The sequence below is a fragment of the Lethenteron reissneri genome, unplaced genomic scaffold (genome assembly GCF_015708825.2).
Source record: "Lethenteron reissneri isolate LAM-NWPU_2019-01 unplaced genomic scaffold, ASM1570882v1 scaffold_1606, whole genome shotgun sequence".
Taxonomy (NCBI): domain Eukaryota; kingdom Metazoa; phylum Chordata; class Hyperoartia; order Petromyzontiformes; family Petromyzontidae; genus Lethenteron; species Lethenteron reissneri.
In genome coordinates this window covers 67,923-86,292 of record NW_026891340.1, presented here as the reverse complement: position 1 = coordinate 86,292, position 18,370 = coordinate 67,923, and the positions used below count along the sequence as shown (strand labels likewise).

The window sequence follows — 18,370 nt, the reverse complement described above, 5'->3', positions numbered from 1 at the left end:
AGTGAGTGAGTGAGTGGGTGAGTGGGTGGGTGAGTGGATGGGTGAGTGAGTGGGTGAGTGGGTGAGTGGATGGGTGAGTGGATGGGTGAGTGGATGGGCGAATGGGTGAGTGGGTGGGTGAGTGGGTGGGTGAGTGGGTGAGTGGGTGGGTGAGTGGGTGGGTGGATGAGTGAGTGGGTGAGTGGATGGGTGAGTGGATGGGTGAGTGAGTGGGTGGGTCAGTGAGTGGGTGGGTCAGTGAGTGGGTGAGTGGGTGAGTGAGTGGGTGAGTGGATGGGTGAGTGAGTGGGTGAGTGGATGGGTGAGTGAGTGGGTGAGTGAGTGGGTGGGTGAGTGGGTGAGTGAGTGGGTGGGTGAGTGGATGGGTGAGTGGGTGGGTGAGTGGATGGGTGAGTGGATGAGTGAGTGGGTGGGTGAGTAGGTTGGTGAGTAGGTTGGTGAGTGGGTTGGTGAGTGGGTGAGCGAGTGTGGATGTGTGAGTGAGTGAATGAGTGGGTGGGTGAGTAGGTGGGCGCAGCAGCAGCAGCCCTAGCGGGGGGCTCGGTGAGCGGTGGGACGGCAGTTGGTGGGTGAGTGGGTTGGTGAGTGGGTTGTTGAGTGGGTTGTTGAGTGGGTTGGTGAGTGGGTTGTTGAGTGGGTTGGTGAATAGGTGGGTGAGTGAGTTGGTGGGTGTGTGGGTGAGTGAGTGAATGAGTGGGTGAGTGGGTGGATGAGTGGGTGGGTGAGTGGGTGAATGGGTGAGTTCGTGAGTGGGTTGGTAAGTGGGTGAGTGGATTGGTGAATAGGTGTGTGAGTGAATGAGTGGGTGGGTGAGTGGGTGGGTGAATCGATGGGTTGGTGAGTGGGTTGGTGGGCGAGTGGGTGGGTGAGTGAATGAGTGGGTGGTTGAGTGGCTGGGTGGGTGAGTGGGTGGGTGAGTTGGTGGGTGAGTGGGTTGGTGAGTGGGTGAGTGGGTGGGTGAGTGGGTGGGTGAGTGAATGGGTGAGTGGATGGGTGAGTGGGTGGGTGAGTGGGCGGGTGAGTGGGTGGGTGAGTGGATGGGTGAGTGGATGGGTGAGTGAGTGGGTGGGTGAGTGGGTGAGTGGATGGGTGAGTGGATGGGTGAGTGGGTGAGTGGGTGGGTGAGTGGGTGGGTGAGTGGGTGGGTGAGTGGATGGGTGAGTGGATGGGTGAGTGAGTGGGTGGGTCAGTGAGTGGGTGGGTGAGTGAGTGGATGAGTGGATGGGTGAGTGAGTGGGTGAGTGGATGGGTGAGTGGGTGAGTGGATGGGTGAGTGAGTGGGTGAGTGGGTGGGTGAGTGGATGGGTGAGTGGGTGAGTGAGTGGGTGGATGGGTGGGTGAGTAGGTTGGTTAGGGGGTGGTCACGTGACCAATGAGATCTACACAGGACCACAGGTGGGGGCTAGCGGGTGGTCACGTGACCGGTGAGATCTTAGGGGAAGTATCTAAATTCTAGAGGCTCCAGGAGGTCTCTGGGTGGTGGTGGCCAAGGGCGTGGGGCCAGACACACGAGCCGGCAGGCAGCAGACCAGCCGCGCTCCCCGCCAGGGTGCGGGGCTCCACGCTGCTGTTGCTGCTGCTGTTGCTGCTGTTGCTGTTGCTGCTGCCATCACCAACTCGCGGTCTGAGACCTTCGTCCCAGAGAAGACGCCCCCAGCCAGGGCCGTGTCCTGCAGCTGCCCCCGGTGACCGGCGCAGTCAGAGCCTGGCGGGCCGCCAGCAGCAGCAGCTGCAGCTGCAGCAGCTGCAGAGGTCACCTGGCGAAGGGGCAGCAGCCCCGCTGTGCTCACGTGGTGACGGTGTCATCGTGAACGCGTGTTGCCTCCGACACGCGCGTCCGCTACTCGGTTGAACCCGCGGCAGGTCCATCAGTCGGTTCACGATGGCCGTGTCAGAGGCAGCGACAGCCTGGGCTCAAGCCCTGGGTCTGGGTGTCGTCGTGGGCTCCATGCCGACCCCCCGATGCCGCTCCTGCTGCTGCTGCTCCTGCTGCTGCTGCATGTTTAGAGTTTGTGTCTCTGTCCCCGTGGTCGCGTGGATTTTTTTCTGGGTCCTCCGGATTTCCCCCAAACACATTTGAGTGAGTTTATTTAGTGAGCGGGCGAGTGAGAGTATTTGGCAGCTGCTATAAATGTCCACGTGGTGGTGAGGATGATGATGAAGCTAATTGGTAGAGCTCTCATTTGTCATGGCCAGGTCTGGGCCTTCTGAAAGAGCTACACAGCATCTCAATGGGGGGGGGGGGGGGGCTTACCCGGTGACAAGGACACGTGGTTGAGTTTCTAGTTCAAGTCTCGTGCACAACAACATCATCAACAACATCATCATCACGCGGCCACCTGTTAAGAGGAGTTCCAGCCCAGGTAAGTGTTGAGCCTGGCACCTTTATAACCACCACCAGCACCACCACCACCAGCACCACCACCAGCACCAGCACCACCACCAGCACCAGCACCACCACCAGCACCACCAGCACCACCACCAGCAGCACCACCACCACCAGCACCACCAGCACCGCCGCCACTGCCACCACCGCCGCCACCACCACCGCCACCACCACCGCCACCACCACCAGCACCACCACCAGCACCACCACCACCATCACCGCCGCCAGCACCACCACCACCATCACCGCCGCCACCACCAACACCACCACCACGGCTGTGAAACACCACCACGCATTCAGACGCTGTCTCCCCGACAGACCTGGTCTTCACCTGAGGACGGCTGCTTGCGTTGTGGCCGAAACGTCGTGAGAATAATTTTATTATGTTTTATTTGTATTATTTTATTATTTCCCTTCTACGTGCCTTTACAGAAAGAACCAAGAAGATGAATCCCTGCAGTCACGAAAGCTTTAAATCGAAACATAAAAATGTATAATTTTTATTATTTTATTATTTCCCTTCTACGTGACTTTACCGAAAGAAGAACCAAGAAGATCACTGCAAGTGAGCTTCTTCTCTTTCGGTGAACTAAAGTTTACGAACTGAAGAAGCTCCCAGCATGTTCAGCGAAACGTCGTACATCGTGCCAAGCAACAGGCGATTACAAGCCGAATACGCATCGGAGCTAAGCGCTTGAACCTGCAATTGTAAGTGCCCAAAGGAGACCGCTGACTGAGTGACGAGATGCAAAGCCTGCCAGTTTCCCAAGTCTTAAGAATGTTCGCAGGAATGCACTTTATTGATAGAAGCAGCAGTTTCAGCGATGGACACAGCGATGCAATCTGACCCGGGTGCTGGTAGCACAATGACAAGCGTTTCTAAAATAATAAAAATGAAACGGTAAAGGTGCAAAGCCCTGGCAATTCTCTGCTCAGATCACTGCCGGCACTTGCGGGAAACCCCAAGGGAGCCCCTTTAGAAGGTACTTGTTCAAGCCAGACGTCTTGGCAGAGTACCCACACTTTACCCCACCACACGTGATGATCCCTGCCCATCAACACATTTCGGTGAACCCATTGATACTGCTGGGTGGGTAGAAGCGGTGGGGGGGGGGGGTAAGAGAAAGTGCCCCTCTCTTTCAAATTGCCGCACCGGGAGATCAAAGCGAACCGGCGACCTCCAGGGATCGCGACTCCAGTGCGCGGCTTGCCGTGCTCACCGCTGCGGCAAGTGTCGTCTTCAAAAGCCAAAAATCCCATTCTTTTGTTGGGATCAGTTTCTAAAATCAATTATTTTTAAAAAAAACACACTTGACCAAACCGACGGCAGCTTCTCGGATGCACGCGGAGGCGGCGGGCAAGACGCAAAACAATGGCGAGAGGACCTCTCGCGAATCCAGAAGAGGCATTCCCCAACCCCTCCCATCCCACCGCTCCCCCCAAGCATGTACCCACGGGGGGGGGGGGGGGGCACGTTTCCACGAGAATATCGCGCCACGGCGTTCGCCTCCGGAGGGGTGGGGGACGGAAAAAAAACCCCGCAAACAAGAGCCTCTATCAGCCAGAGGCAGACCACCCCCCCACCCCCCTCTTAGGGGCGTTTCCCCACTTGTCTATTTGAAGGGCATCTGGATGGAGGAGCAGCTTTTGTAATGGTTGGGGAACTTAACGCGGGTTAATTATACAAGTACGTCAACGATACGGTCGGTGCCTCTCGCTACGGCACCCAAGCGACCTCGCGACTACAGACGGCGCTGCAATTGTCGACTCTTGTCAGACCTGCCCTCGGTGCTGCGTGCGGTCAGCTCGTTGCTTCATCCTCCACATGGCCGCTCCTCTCATCCGGCTGGCGAATGGTTTGCCTCTGGGTTGGATCATCGAAGTTGAGGCTCTCATGTCTTCGGGGGTGGGAAGGAAAGAAACAGAAAACATTGAGGTTAAATCAACAAATCACGCGCACCTGTGTACGTATGCGTTTGCGTGCGTGCGTGAGGAGCGGTAGTGTAGCGGTTAGCGCGCTGCGCTACAAACCTGGCGACACGGGTTCGATTCCCGCTCACGGCGAACACCAGTGACGATTATACGAACCGGTCCTGGGCCTACCATAGGTCGACTCAGCCTCAAATGAGTACCTGCTGCGGAGTGCAAACATCGCCACTGGGGAGACAAAGGCGGCTGGGCGTGGTGCTGGCCACCCACCACCTCGTGTGCCGTGCCGGCCTTCATAGGTGCTCGCGAATGACACTTGCTCAAAGAGTCTGTTAGAGCTACACGGGGGATCGTTGTCGTAGTGTAGTGTGCATCTGCAAGTCATCTCGACCAGTCAACCCACGGCACCTGGGTCTGTCCCGCGACCTCCTGCTTGCGAGCCTTCCAACACTTCACGTGGCCTCAAGGTGCACCGCGCACTGGCACAAGCGACGTGGGGATGTCACCGCCACTTAGTGGGAATGTAGTCAGACGGGTCACTGGTTCGGTGCGTGCAGCGGACACAACCACGGTGCCAGCATCTTGCATCCGCCCCCCGCGCGCGACGCTGTCCACTCGGCAGCATCAGCAGCAGACAAGCCACAGTCGCGTTTGGCAGGTCGCGGGCGGTGGGGTCAAGTGTGGGTGCTCCCTCCTGTCCCAAGACATCTGGCGAGCGTGCAAGAGGAGGCCACAACACCCCCCTCCAGAGTGACTGTCTCGGGCTCCTTGCAGTGGCGGCCCTTCCACCAGCAGTGGTGTCAGCGAGCAGTTGCAGGGCTGCGCCTTTATTTAATTATCGTGCGCGCAGTGACTCGGCACGCCGATGAGAGCACCGCAAGCCAGGCGACGCGCGTGTCGATTAGTTTAGTTTGCGTTTCTGACAACGGGCCCCAGAAGATGAGATGACAGAACTATTTGTGAAATCGCTCCATTGAGCGCCTTCATGCACACTGGGATCGCACAGGTCGTTCATTTTCTGTGCAAAGTTCCGCGTGTCAAACTGAGAACATCCCTGATCAGGGCTGGAATAAGCCCTAAGTAGAAACAAACTAACAAACGAATTTAATGTAACGGTGTTTTATGCAGTCAATATGGACTGAGCCGAGAGCATGCATTTGTATGCAAGTGCTTAAAGAAAAAGTGTTAACCTCGTTTCGTGTTTAACCGTGTGACATTTCAAGAGGGCAGAATAATAATAAAATAATAAAAATACAACGTAACAAAATGAAATTCTCACGACGTTTCGACCACAACACAAGCAGCCGTCCGCAGGTGAAGAACAGACGCTGTCTCCCCGACAGCCCTGTTCTTCACCTGAAGACGGCTGCTTGCGTTGTGGCCGAAACGTCGTGAAAATTGTATTTTATTATGTTTAATTTTTATTATTTTACTATTTCCCTTCTACGTGACTTTACCGAAAGAACCAAGGATATGAATCCCTGCAGTCACGAAAGCATCAAATCGAAATTTAAGCCAGAATAAGTTCCATTTGCAAGCGTGACCTGGGACATTCATTTGTTGTGTGTGTTGAGTCCCAACCGAGTCGTTTGCCGTTGCAATTGTCGACTTTGGCAAACTTGGACCCTGACGCCAGCACACACAATGGCCTACTCTTGCGAATGACGTCAAGAGATATTGTCACGGTTATTACACTCGCAGTGATAAATCAGGAACATTCAGTCAGTGCATCTGCTCTGCTAATGAACCAACGGGTCAGCGACACGGACAAGGACAATCAATGGGTTCATTCAGGAGCGGGTGAAACCGTGAAACGGATCTAGGATGTCGGCGGCGTTGACTCGGCACTCCGATTCCCAAGGACACCTCGCCATGTGGCACGAAGCCTTCTTGGCCCAAGCATCCAGTAATTTAGCTCGACCTCGAGTTGATCATATAAAATATCTTCTTGGTTCTTTTGGTAAAGTCATCACGTAGAATGAAATAATAAAATAATAAAAATAAAACATTATTCTCACGACGTTTCGGCCACAACGCAAACAGCCGTCCTCAGGTTTTCTGACTTTACCGAAAGAACCAAGAAGATGAATCCTTGCAGTCACGAAAGCTTTACATCGAAATATAAAATATATTCGTTTCAACTTGTCATGCACCGCACAGAGTTGCACTCACTCTCGAAGACGACGCAGGAAGGCAGCCAAGCGCTGAGCCGGTGCCTACTAACAATCGCCCAAGCTCTGTGGGTCCTCTATATATCAAGGTGCATTCGGTCAATCCACTTCTGAAAAGGAAGCCAATAGGTCAGTGGGTTTTACCTGCTAAAATAAAAGTCTAGTTTTCGGTAAAGTCACGGAGACAGCTTGTGTTGCCTCCGAAACGTCGTGATTTCATTTATCCGTTCCATTTTTTCTACCTACGTGATTTTACCGAAAAAAACAAAGAGTATGGATCCTTGCAGTCACGAAAACTTCCAATCTAGAATCGTCTAGTTTTATCCGTATACATATAAATGTTTTGTGATTTTCTCACCTTTCCTACACATCGGACTTGTATCGTGTATTGCGTTTGTTGTTGTAACACTCTGACCCTGTCACCCCTGCTGAACATCTGTGAAAAAGAGCTTTATAGCTCAATGGATTCCTCCTGCAGTACAAACAAGCATTCCGATTCTGATACAGGAGGCTCTCAATTATCCGCGCTAATGACGAGGAGGACGGACGGGGATTTAAAAAAAAATCGCGGAAAATCCAAAAATACAACCATTTTCCGTGGATTATCGATGCCAAACACCACGAATATAGGTATAAATCACCGATGGATGCACGTGCTCAGTGACAACACTTTCCTGCTCCGCCGCCACAGAAGAGTCCGCCCACTAAGTGGATAGCAGAGCCCACCCCAGCAACATCTATCAAACTCCTCCCCCCACCCTTGTAAAGATCTGGCAACTACTGTACTGCAGGGGTGGTCACGTGGATTTCGGATCAACCGGAGCACTTATTTGTTCGGCTTAAGCACGTGACTTGTCACGAACGTTTTCAAAAATAACAATGCACAACTGTGTCGAGGTCGTTAATTTGGCCTCAAAGGGAAAATCCGCAATTTATTCATTTACGTCAAAATCCCAGGCGCGCGGTCAATCCTCAAAATCGGATAAACCGCACGCGGATAATGGAGAGTCTCCTGTATTTCGGTCGCCAGCTCCCTGTGCGCACCCGGCGCCACGAGATACCCCCCCCCCGTGTGTCCCTCCCCGCCCCACCTACTGCCTTGTCGCTCACCCTTGGAGCAGACACGCTTGCACGTTTCCTCGTTCGCGAAGTTGTTGTCGTTGCCATCACAGCCGCTGTAGTGAAAGATCTCGCACGCTTGCTTCTCCACGTTGTAGAAGTAGCGCGGCTTATTGTCCTCGCAGTCGCCCCGCGCGGCCGGCCACAGGCAGATCTTGGGGATCCCTGTCCGACGAGATTGCCAAGAGAATCGGATCGCGGTTCGGTCAACGGTGGGTGTGCCACGGCTGGACCAGTGTTCTTCATTGCAAGGCCCACGGGCCGCTGGTAAACCCTGGTGGCCTTTAGTGCAGCCCCTGATGTGTGGGCCCCCCCGCCCCCCCGACAACATACAAATGTGAAAAACACCCCCTTGCAGGAGGCGTGGCAGCACTCAAGTAACTTGGGACTTTTTGACCTGAAACAGGTGAAAAATAGGAGGCACAGCCCTGCAAGGTCTGGCGCCCCTGCGCGCCCCAGTTGGCGGAAGGGCCTCCCACTCTTCTTAAGAGGGGAATCTTTGGCCAGCTCTTCCCACCCCGTCGAAAAACTCCTCGAAGGAGTTGGGAGTGGCCGCACTTTCACCCGAAAACAAAATAAGGAGTTTAAAATGGAACGCAATGGGGGAAAAAACCCTACGTGGTGGGGCGGGGGGGGGGGCGGGAAAGACTTTGCAAATCTAGGACAGCTGTCTGTGGCAGAGGGCGCATTAACCCCAGAGGGCGCATTAACCCAAGACCATCTTGTCACATTGCATCTCTTTGCTCTGCGTAAAAACAGCCGTCACACAGTAAGCGTTCACGTCTCTCTTCACAATCTTTCTCTTGGCAGGAATATAATTTTTTTGCAGGAGCCGTGCGGGAGAGGAATTTGTGTGGCGGCTTTCACCGAAGCAATCGATGAAGCAAAACACCAACGCGCGCCTTTAAGGAGGTTCAGTTTACATGCGAGGCAACAATACTGATGAACTTTTAATTCAGGAATCGATTGTTACGTTTCTGTCTGCCTGGTCCGCAACGTCTCGCGCGTACTCTCTTCGTCGTAGGTTTCGTTTCGTTTTGCTCCATCCCATTCACTTCCATGAGCCTCCAGACAACGTTAGCAAATCATCAGCATATGCCTCATTTGTAGCGTGAGTATATTACGTAAAGAAAGGTAAAGGTGCAGCTCCGCAATTGCTTGCTCATGCCACTGCTGGCAGAAGGCCCTCCTAGGGAGCTCTAGAGAGTCCTCCTAGACCAGGGGTCGGCAATCAAAATTCAGTTAAAAAACCCTGCGTGGCAATAAACATCTCGCCACCACGGCACCATTCCTTGCACCGAGGATTTGATTCCGTGCACCAGGAACTTCCCAATGCCACATACGGGGCTTGATTTCTCACAAAATATTTTCATATTTTCATATTTTGTGAGGACCCACAAAACTCCCCCCCCTCCCTTGTACCACCCCCACCACTCTGAGGAACAGGTGGGGCCTTGGGGAGCAGGGAAGTATTTTCTGTAACTCAGCCCAGGACGGCTCTGGCCGAAATAAAGCCGCCCTGGGCACGTGTTCACGTTAAAACACGTGCCCAGACAAACTCGATCCGCATGCAGTTCGTACCGAACGGTAATAAATGACCAGCAGGGTTTCGGATATTTTGCTTCCCATTCGAACAGTAATAGTGCCAACCTGACCAACCGAGTGGCTTATGAGAAGAAAAAAGGGTGGGGGGGGGGGGCAGAGGGCGAGGCGGAGGTGAAAAAACATCAGAATCAGAATATGTATTTACACTGGAGAAATACAAAGAGCTATGAAGCTCTTTTTCACAGACGCCCAGTCAAAGGGCCGCTGCAGCGTTGTCCGAACGAGATAGAACACTTCGCTATGAGCAATTCATCGGTGTCTATCGATCCCACCGCTCCGCTTCAGTGCAAGAGGAGAGAGAGAACACCAAGTAGAATCATCGATTCCACACGGCCTCGTCGTCAACATCCAGAGGTCATCGTGGCCAAAGCCGTCGATGCCACCACCACAGCCGCCACCACGGCACCTCATCACCGGCAACTTCCACCCTGCGCCTGATCCCACCGCTGATGCACAGTCGACACGTGACCTCCAATATCTGCCCTGACAGTCGAAACTAAAAACTTTCGACTACTTTGTATTTTACCAGGTAAGGCCCACCGAGCTATGAAGCGATGTTGAAGAAGCGACCGCCACAAATGATAGCTCGGCGAATTGGCTTATCGCACGGAAATGTACAGCAACCAAATACTCGAAATGCGTGATGTCGATTCTCAATGTGGAGGGAAAAATCGGAGGAGCCTGAAAAATATCCACACGACCACAGGGAGAGAGACAAGCAAACGCCACATGTATACAGACAGGTGTCAGTGTCGGAATCAAACCCACGATCGCCTGCATACCAGACAAGGGAGTTAACATCTCCTAGCCACCGAGGAGCCCCCCCCCCTCCCCGCGCCATGTGCTCTTTGGCCTTCCCCTCGATCGCCGCCCTCACGTGGTGGAGACCACCCAGCACCGCGTGGCCCTCTCCCACCCTCCACGCACGTCCCAAAGAGCACTGCTGCTTCTGCCTCACGGCCTTGCAAAGGCACCAATGTGCACGCGCAAGCTCGTAGCACACGTCACCGCCCCGCCCCCCGCCGCGTGACGGTGACAGACCTCGCACGCCCGCCGCGGTGTGCACAAGTGCGATGATTCCAACTTGGGGTCAACTCCTGCGATTTGTAGTCTCCATTTGCGTTCCCCTCAGTGCCGCGCACCTGACTAATCACGTGCGGTGCAGTTTCCCGTTGATCGAAATTGATTGCCGTGATCCTACCCCCCCCCCCCCGACCTTATCGAGTCTCCACCGTGCACCAGCGCATGCTCAGCGGCCAGGGGCGCAGTCCCACATTGGGAGTTGGGGGGGGTGGGTGTCCTACTCGTGAACGCTTCCCCGTGGTTATCGGTTAGATTCCAGATAGGTTCCGGTGAAGTCGGCCCCACCCTCGCTTCGTCACGGACAAGAGGAGTTCCGCCGCAACTCCAACCGTATTAAACCTACGGCAACTCCTGGCCACTGACTCGGTACTAACCCCCGCTGGTCGTGGGCTCCCCCGTGTACGATAGGGATCCATCGGCAGCACAATCGACATCTATGTCGCCTTGCTGCAACGGAGGAGTTAAAAAAAAACGGACTCGAAAAAAAGAGTACCGCGATTTTCTTTTCTAAAATGCCGCAGGGCGTCTCTTGGGCCGTACGTATCTTAAAACGCGTCGAAGCTACGCGAGGCCTTGCCACCCGCACGGCGTGCCCCAGAGGGGGCCGCACGCGTCACGTGTAGGCCCAGCGTCGCACGGACCTCTGGTGTTGGGGCGCCTGCAGCTCTCCACGCACTCCTCGGCGGTGCGGAAGTTGTTGTCGTTGCCTCCGCAGCCGCCGTAGACGAAGCTCTCGCACCGGCCCGTGGTCATGTTGTAGAAGTGGCGCGCGATGGCGGCCCGGCAGCGGCCAGTCTCCGGCTCCAAGCGGCACTTCTTGGCCACCTCTGCGACGTGTGGGGGGGGATGGGGGGAGGCACGGCGGGGAGTTTAAACACCGACGTGCAAGGGCGATGACGATGGCGGTGCGTGCAGATGAATGTCGCTGCGGGACTAAATTCTCTGGCGTGTGTCGTGATGGCTACTGCAAGATCGGACGTTCAGTGCTCGCCCGAGCTGCTTTGGTTTCTGGTGGCCGAACGGATACATGAGGAGGTCGCACTCGTTACGCACAAAGTGCTCGCCACAAAAGAACCACAATACCTCGCTGATCTCGTCAAGGAGCATAAACCATCATCACGCAAACTCCGATCATCCTCGCAGCAGATTTTGGCTAACCAAGACGGTCACCGCATCACACGCTTTCAGATGCAGCCGTCTGGAATGCTCTTCTGTCCCATATTAGTAAGCTAATGGACCTATATGCACTTTCAAATCTAGTTCGAAAACTAATTTCCTTAGAACTGCTTTTTTTGTGTTTAGTTTGTTGTCCTTTCCCCGCACCTCTGATGAGCACAGTTGGCTACGTACAGTGCGAAACAAGTTCAACATACATACACAAATAGCACTGGTGGCAAGCGGGCGTTCTCACCACAACCACGTGCTCAGGGGGGGCTCATCCTTGCACTGCAGTCGGTTGGCGGTGGTGAGATGTTAAATCCCTCGCCTGGTGTGCAGGAGGTCGTGGGTTCGTTCTCGACCCTGACACCTGCTGCTGTACATTTAGAGTTTGCGCGTCTCTCTCTCTCTCATCATCATCGTGGTGGCTAGATGTTAACTACCTCGCCTGGTGTGCAGGAGGTCGTGGGTTCGTTCTCGACCCTGACACCTGCTGCTGTACATTTGGAGTTTGCGCGTCTCTCTCTTCCTGTGGTCGCCAAGAGTTTTCTCCGGGTCGTCCGGTTTTTCCCTCCACATTTTCAAAAAACATACATTTAGAGTATTTGGCTGCTATAAATGTCCACATGTTAAGCTACCTTTACACTATGGGGACCTCATTTGCCAGTAAAAATATGATAATTGGTTCTTTACCCTTCTATCTGGCAACAAAACTGACACCTTTTTGCAAGGAGTCATGTTTGCATAGACCGCAATACCTGCAGTCATAAATACAAACAAAAGACATAACTCAGATAATGTGCACTGTCCTTGAAGTCTATGCAAACATGACTCCTTGCAAAAAGGTGTCAGTTTTGTTGCCAGATAGAAGGGTAAAGAACCAATTATCATATTTTTACTGGCAAATGAGGTCCCCATAGTGTAGATGCTTGCCCCGAGCTCTCATACTCTGATGGTGCATTGTCCTTGAGTTGTGCGCCTTTTGGCGTCATCTGGTCCAACCCATATGAGACTAGGCTCGAAGGAAAGCTGTCTCGGGTGTGGACCAATCAACTTCAAGGACAGTGCACATTATCAGAGTTATGTCTTTTGTTTGTATTTATGACTGCAGGTATTGCGGTCTATGCAAACATGACTCCTTGCAAAAAGGTGTCAGTTTTGTTTCCAGATAGAAGGGTAAAGAACCAATTATTAAGCTACCTTGTTGAGCTATAACTTCTGAAAAGGAGCTGGGCCTTGCCAATTAGGGTAATCTGTCTGCCTTTCCCCCCCTCTTCATAGCCCGGTGTGAGAGAGCGTTTAGACCCTGTAGATTCCAGACCTTGGGAGTCAGGACACTGTAAATCATTATTGTTAGAACCGCACCCTCCCCGTGGCCCTTCAACCCACTCGCCACTTTTCTCACAGCTGCAATTAGTTTGGGGCATACAGCTCATTTAGGAGTTGTGCATTAATGCTGACAAAAACCAAACTGAACAAGCTTTGTGAGAAACCATGAGCAGAAACCCTAACCCAACATAGTAAACTCAACCCAAGGGGAGGTGGGAAGGAGGTGCAGGAGGTGAGGACGAGGGGGGGGCTGACAGGGGAGGGGGCTGGAAAGGTGAACATATCTCATGTATCCCAAGGTTCATATAAGATATAGTATTCTGACCCCGAGGCCCAAATTCCATGTTTTTAGAAAGAACACAATATCTCGCCATGTGGGGCTCTCCGGCACGCGAGGCCACCGGGGGTCACGTACGTACTCGACGTTGAACTTCTTTCGCGCCGTGCGCAGCTGACCCCGCTAATCGGACTGTGCGGGGGAAGGACAACAAACTGCCTGAGCGCTCGTTGCCCTCGATAGCCGCCGGCGGCGGCGATGGTGACGTGGTGGGTGCGGGCGCCTACTCTGCACCGTCCCGCAGGCGATGCGGCACTCCTTGTACGTCTCGAAGTTGTTGGCGTTGCCGTTGCAGCCGCCAAAGTCGAACTCCTGGCAGCGCTGCGTGTAGCGGTTGTAGAAGAAGCGCGGGATGAGGGCCCGGCAGGGCCCAATCTCGCTGTCCATCGTGCAGATGGCGCGCGTGGACTGCCCCTCCTCGCTCTCGTCGCCTGCAGGGAGAACGAGGAGGACCCTATAACAAACAACTACTTTGTACGCGCATGTTTACGCTGAACTTCTTTCGAACCATGCGTAACCAACCGTGATAATCGGAGTTAAGGCCCACCGAGCTGAATAGCTCTTTTTCAGACGCGACCTGCCCGCCACAAATGATAGCGTAACGAAGTGGCTTGTCGCGTGGAAGTTTATCGCAGCCGAATACTCTACAAATGCACTTTGATTCTAGACTGCAAACTTCAAAAATACAGCAGCAGGCGTCGGGGTCGGGATCAAACCCACGACCTCCTGTATACCAGGTGAGCTAGCTAACATCTCATAGCCACCACGGCACCACTCTAACCACTGTGGCACCCCGGGGCTTAACTCCTGTCGTAAAAACGACGGCTCATGCACCGTACATGTTTGTCTCATCAATGTCGGGTTCAATCACAATGCCGCAGGCCACAACAACAAGCTCCCCGCCCAGCCACTCAGTCACCCGTGCAGGTCGAGATGCTGCTTCTCTTACTGTGTCTTCCCTGGCAGCGCTCGACTGTGGAATTCCCTCCTTCCACCATCGTCTCTTTTGCCGAGCTTTTGTTTTAAACAATGATTGGCCTTGCTCAATTGAAAAAACACGCTTAACAAGTATTTATTACAATTTTGACAAGTGCTGTTGGTTGCTGGCCGTTTTGACGTTTTGGGCCAATGTTCAGCCTCTGTGTTAAAAAAAGTGCGCTATTCATGCCATTCTTTGAGCTATCGCGAAGGCTCATCCATAAATTACTTCATTGCTCAAGTTCATTGTGGAATGACGCACAAACATGTTTCAACAAAATCGGTAGCAGTGTAACAACATATTTTCTCTCCATGTGTGTCTGAGTTCAACGTACGATCATTTTACTTTTAAGATCATACCAGTGAGAGTCGCCGCATTCTCCGGATTATTGCATGTGTGTGTGTGCGTGTATGTGTGCGTGTGTGTGTGTGCGTGTGTGCGTGTGTGTGTGTGCGTGCGTGTGTGTGTGTGTGCGTGTGTGTGCGTGTGTGTGCGTGTGTGTGTGTGCGTGTGTGTGCGTGTGTGTGCGTGTGCGTGTGTGTGCGTGTGTGTGTGCGTGCGTGTGTGTGCGTGTGTGTGCGTGTGTGTGTGTGCGTGTGTGTGCGTGTGTGTGTGTGTGCGTGTGTGTGCGTGTGTGTGTGCGTGTGTGTGTGTATGTGTGTGTGCAACCCGATTTAAATAACATTATTGACACGGAGCACAAGTTTGGGGTGCATCTTACTCGCTGGAGCATATGATAGTCATTTGAAGGATACAATATGTACGTGCATTATGTTTTGCAAGCCTTGACCAACATTTGGCAAATTGCAACCGCGCATTTTCAATCGAAACATGAGGTGAAACTAATTTTCTATCAGCTTCTCATCTGACAAATGTAATGAATTGTTGCCTCTCCAGACTAAGAGCTTGCGCGCCACGCTTGGAGGGGTTATGTCTACCACTGGATATATATTGTATGCACACCGACATCTTAAATATCGCTGTGCCCCATTTGAAAGCTTGAAATGTAATACTGCTGCTTCATTAACCAAAAACCTCCCGATGGCTTTCACGTAATATCTTTGCGACAACAATAAAAACACCATTACAATATAAATGGTGTAAAACTGCTACATTCATTAATGAATTAGCTGTTATTTGTTTGCACGTAACTATCGCAATATGCAACTGCATGTTGCCTAATATCCAAAAACGCACATGGCTAATGAGGATGCAAACTCACGCTTCATTGACTTCAGGCTGTCACGCGTGTATTAGTATCATTAGAGTTTAAAAAAAACCCCTCGACGTTCATCACGATGGACAGAGGAGCTTCCCAGTTTAACGTCGGCTTTCGCGACCAATATCATCCACAATAGAGTTTTTTTTGGGTTATATCGCGTAGAAATATTTAAATGTTGTGTCGTCAAAAACCAACTGCCACCCGACACAACCAACTAGTAAGGGTTGTCACGTAAACAGAACGTGCCAATTCGTCACACTTATCAGCACACATTTATCTATTTTACGCGATCTAACCCCAAAAAAAACTCCATCACGAGTGAGCTGCTTTCCCACCAACCGGTGCCAAATCTCAGCACCACAGAGCGTGCCTGCCCCTAGTCATCCGGCCGTTCACCGCTCTTAAGGCTGCCCCACACACCGATGTCCCATGGAGAGGGGGAGGGCGCACCGCTCGCCGTGGCCGCAACGCCAAGAGGTCCCAGCGGGACGTGGCGGGCGACGGCTCATTCCCAACACGAGCGGCCACTCGTAGCGTTTGCGTTCATGCGCAGCCTTGTCCGCGTTAATCTTTCCCTCAATCGCAGGTCTTAAGATCGGGGAATTCGCAGGTTAAACTCGTAACTTACGGCTCCTTTATCAATCCACTGCGGGACGAAGGTCTCCCCAATACACGTTTGTCGTGTGGATTCGTTTGACTATGCCGTACCACGGTGTCGTGAGAGCAGCGGGCTTGGTGAAGCTATGGAGGGGGGCCAGGAGCAGTTCACATATCACTCGCTGCCGCCTGTCTTTGCCGTGTGAGGCAATCGAACTCGGGTCACTCGGTTCGTAGTACGGTGCACCAGCCATTGCGTGAACGCTCCCTCCACTGACTTTATACCCTTGACAGAAACCAAGGACACTTCAATGATGTCGACATAACCATCCGCGTCAGCACGCTCGTATCTCATCAAGAGTTGTCATTGTCTTATAATGTACTTGTACTGCCTCTGAGGAGTGGAGGGTTTTTGTTCTTCATTTATTCTTCACGAATGTTTCAGCATTTTTCAGCGATTGAGGCTGGTGATGGAATGGGAGCCAAAGGAGGGAAGAGATGGAGAGAGGAGCACGTGGATTGGGGAACAAATGAAAATGAGAAGCGTCACACGGTCAAATTTTGATTTATTAACTTTTGTGACTGCAGGGATTCATCTTCTTGGTTCTTTCGGTAAAGTCACGTAGAAGGGAAATAATAAAATAATAAAAATAAAACATAATAAAATAATTCTCACGACGTTTCGGCCACAACGCAAGCAGCCGTCCTCAGGTGAAGAACAGGTCTGAATGTTTCATTCATGTTTCATTCAGACGCTGTCTCCCCGACAGACCTGGTCTTCACCTGAGGACGGCTGCTTGCGTTGTGGCCGAAACGTCGTGAGAATTATTTTATTATGTTTTATTTTTATTATTTTATTACTTCCCTTCTACGTGACTTTACCGAAAGAACCAAGAAGACGTCACACGGACAGTGAGAAAACGTAAGTGGGATGCTTGGGCAGGACATATCTCGAGAAGAATGCTTGCGTACGGTGCGAAAGAAGTTCTACATACGCACAATGGTGATGGAATGGCAGCAAAAGAAGGGCCCAGAGAAGTGAGCACGTGTAACACATGTATCCATCAGCGGCCAAACACAAATCAGACTCCCACGCGGACCAAGAATGACACGAGGATGGCATTAGGCAGATCAAGAACGCTGACAACGGCAGCCCAAGGGAGAGATTGTGCCCAGAGAGCGTGGGGGAGGCGTCCAGCCAGCAGTGGTCAGAGACGGGTTGAAAGTGATTGTGATCATTATTAGTATAACAATTCCTGGATGGCAATGAGCATCCAGGACAGTTGCTCCCACTGCGTAGTTGCTGGGTCAAATTGCACGGGATTAATAGGAACTGAAGAACTCATTTATTTACAACGAGTTGCCTTTTGTGTTCAATTTGTGGTACTTTTCCGCGCGCCTGCGACGAGCACGGTTGGCGACGTACGGTGCGAAAGAAGTTCAACGTGCACACGTGTAAGAGCACATCCCACTCGGATTAATGCTCCGGGTAATTCATCGCAGCACGGAAACAAACGCAGTGCACGCACCATGCAGACGTGCACGGCGCGAACACGTGAACTATAAACTATCGAACGGTCTTCTCACAATCGAGAACACGTCCACTCTCCCACTCACCCTCTCACTCACTCACCACCACCACCAACTCCACCACCACCAACACCACAAACCCCTCCGGCAACGGCGTTGTGGTCCAAAACGTGTCGGAGAGAGACAAAGACGGCCGCGGCGGTAGCTGCAACACTCTCGGCATCATCATCACCTCCTGCTGATGCTCTCGCTGCGATCGGGAACAACAACCCCCCAAGCGCCGCCATCATCACCATCATCTTCATCTTATCCTCCAACTCCTCCCGCAGTGCGCGCTGCAGTCGCCGCAACACGAAGATGGCGGCGGCCACGTGGAGGAGGAGGCTTCGTCTCCGCTGTGCTCGCGTCAAGGCCGCGCGCCCTTTAAACATCGTCACGTGGCTCGCTCATTGGCTGGGGGGGGGTGAGGGGGCGTGCTGAGGCTACGGCACAACGGCGGTGTCGAGGTTTTGCCGGCTCGGCGACTGGGAAACGCTCTTGCAATCTGCTCCCTCGTGCCAGCCGTGCCCACCACTGCCAATCGGGGCAACCGCCTCGGGCCCCGTGCTCTGTCTCCACTCGTTTTGTCGTTCTCGTGTTCTGCTCTCTCTGTGTGTGTGTCTCGGCTGTTGTCCCTCTCTGCTTTTGTCTGTTCTTCGTGTTTGTGTCTTGTCTCTCTTTAAAATTTCACACTTCACTTCTAACTAAGCAATCTTTGAAAAACTTAATCGAACAGACTATGCGTTAATTGTGCGTTGACCGACTCTCTGTGTTGCATTACATTTCCAAATTTTGCTAGGTTATTTAATTCAGTGTGTCTCTCTCCCTGTCTTTTGCACCGTACCACTCACCGTGCCACTCATTGACATGCTAATTTCTCTAACCC

General features: G+C 52.7%; 1 protein-coding gene across 1 annotated transcript; it reads right to left on the bottom strand.

Annotated features, from left to right (window-relative positions):
- Positions 1–3,913: 3,913 nt before the first annotated feature.
- LOC133362758 (thrombin inhibitor hemalin-like) lies at positions 3,914–17,803 on the bottom strand. The gene is made up of 5 exons (XM_061581693.1): positions 17,678–17,803; positions 13,345–13,548; positions 10,935–11,120; positions 7,597–7,770; positions 3,914–4,284 (listed from the first exon to the last, which is right to left on the bottom strand). The coding sequence occupies exons 1-5, from the start codon at positions 17,748–17,750 to the stop codon at positions 4,160–4,162; spliced, it is 762 nt and encodes a 253-aa protein (XP_061437677.1). The 5' UTR covers positions 17,751–17,803; the 3' UTR covers positions 3,914–4,159.
- Between the last annotated feature and the right edge of the window lie 567 nt (positions 17,804–18,370).

Coding starts and splice junctions, on each gene's coding strand:
- LOC133362758 (XM_061581693.1), bottom strand. CDS start 17,750: ATGAAGATGATGGTGATGATGGCGGCGCTTGGGGGGTTGTTGTTCCCG. Junction 11,121..13,344: donor CGCCTGCGGGACGGTGCAGA/GTAGGCGCCCGC, acceptor CACACGTCGCAG/AGGTGGCCAAGAAGTGCCGC. Junction 4,285..7,596: donor CAAGCGTGTCTGCTCCAAGG/GTGAGCGACAAG, acceptor CCACCCCCGAAG/ACATGAGAGCCTCAACTTCG.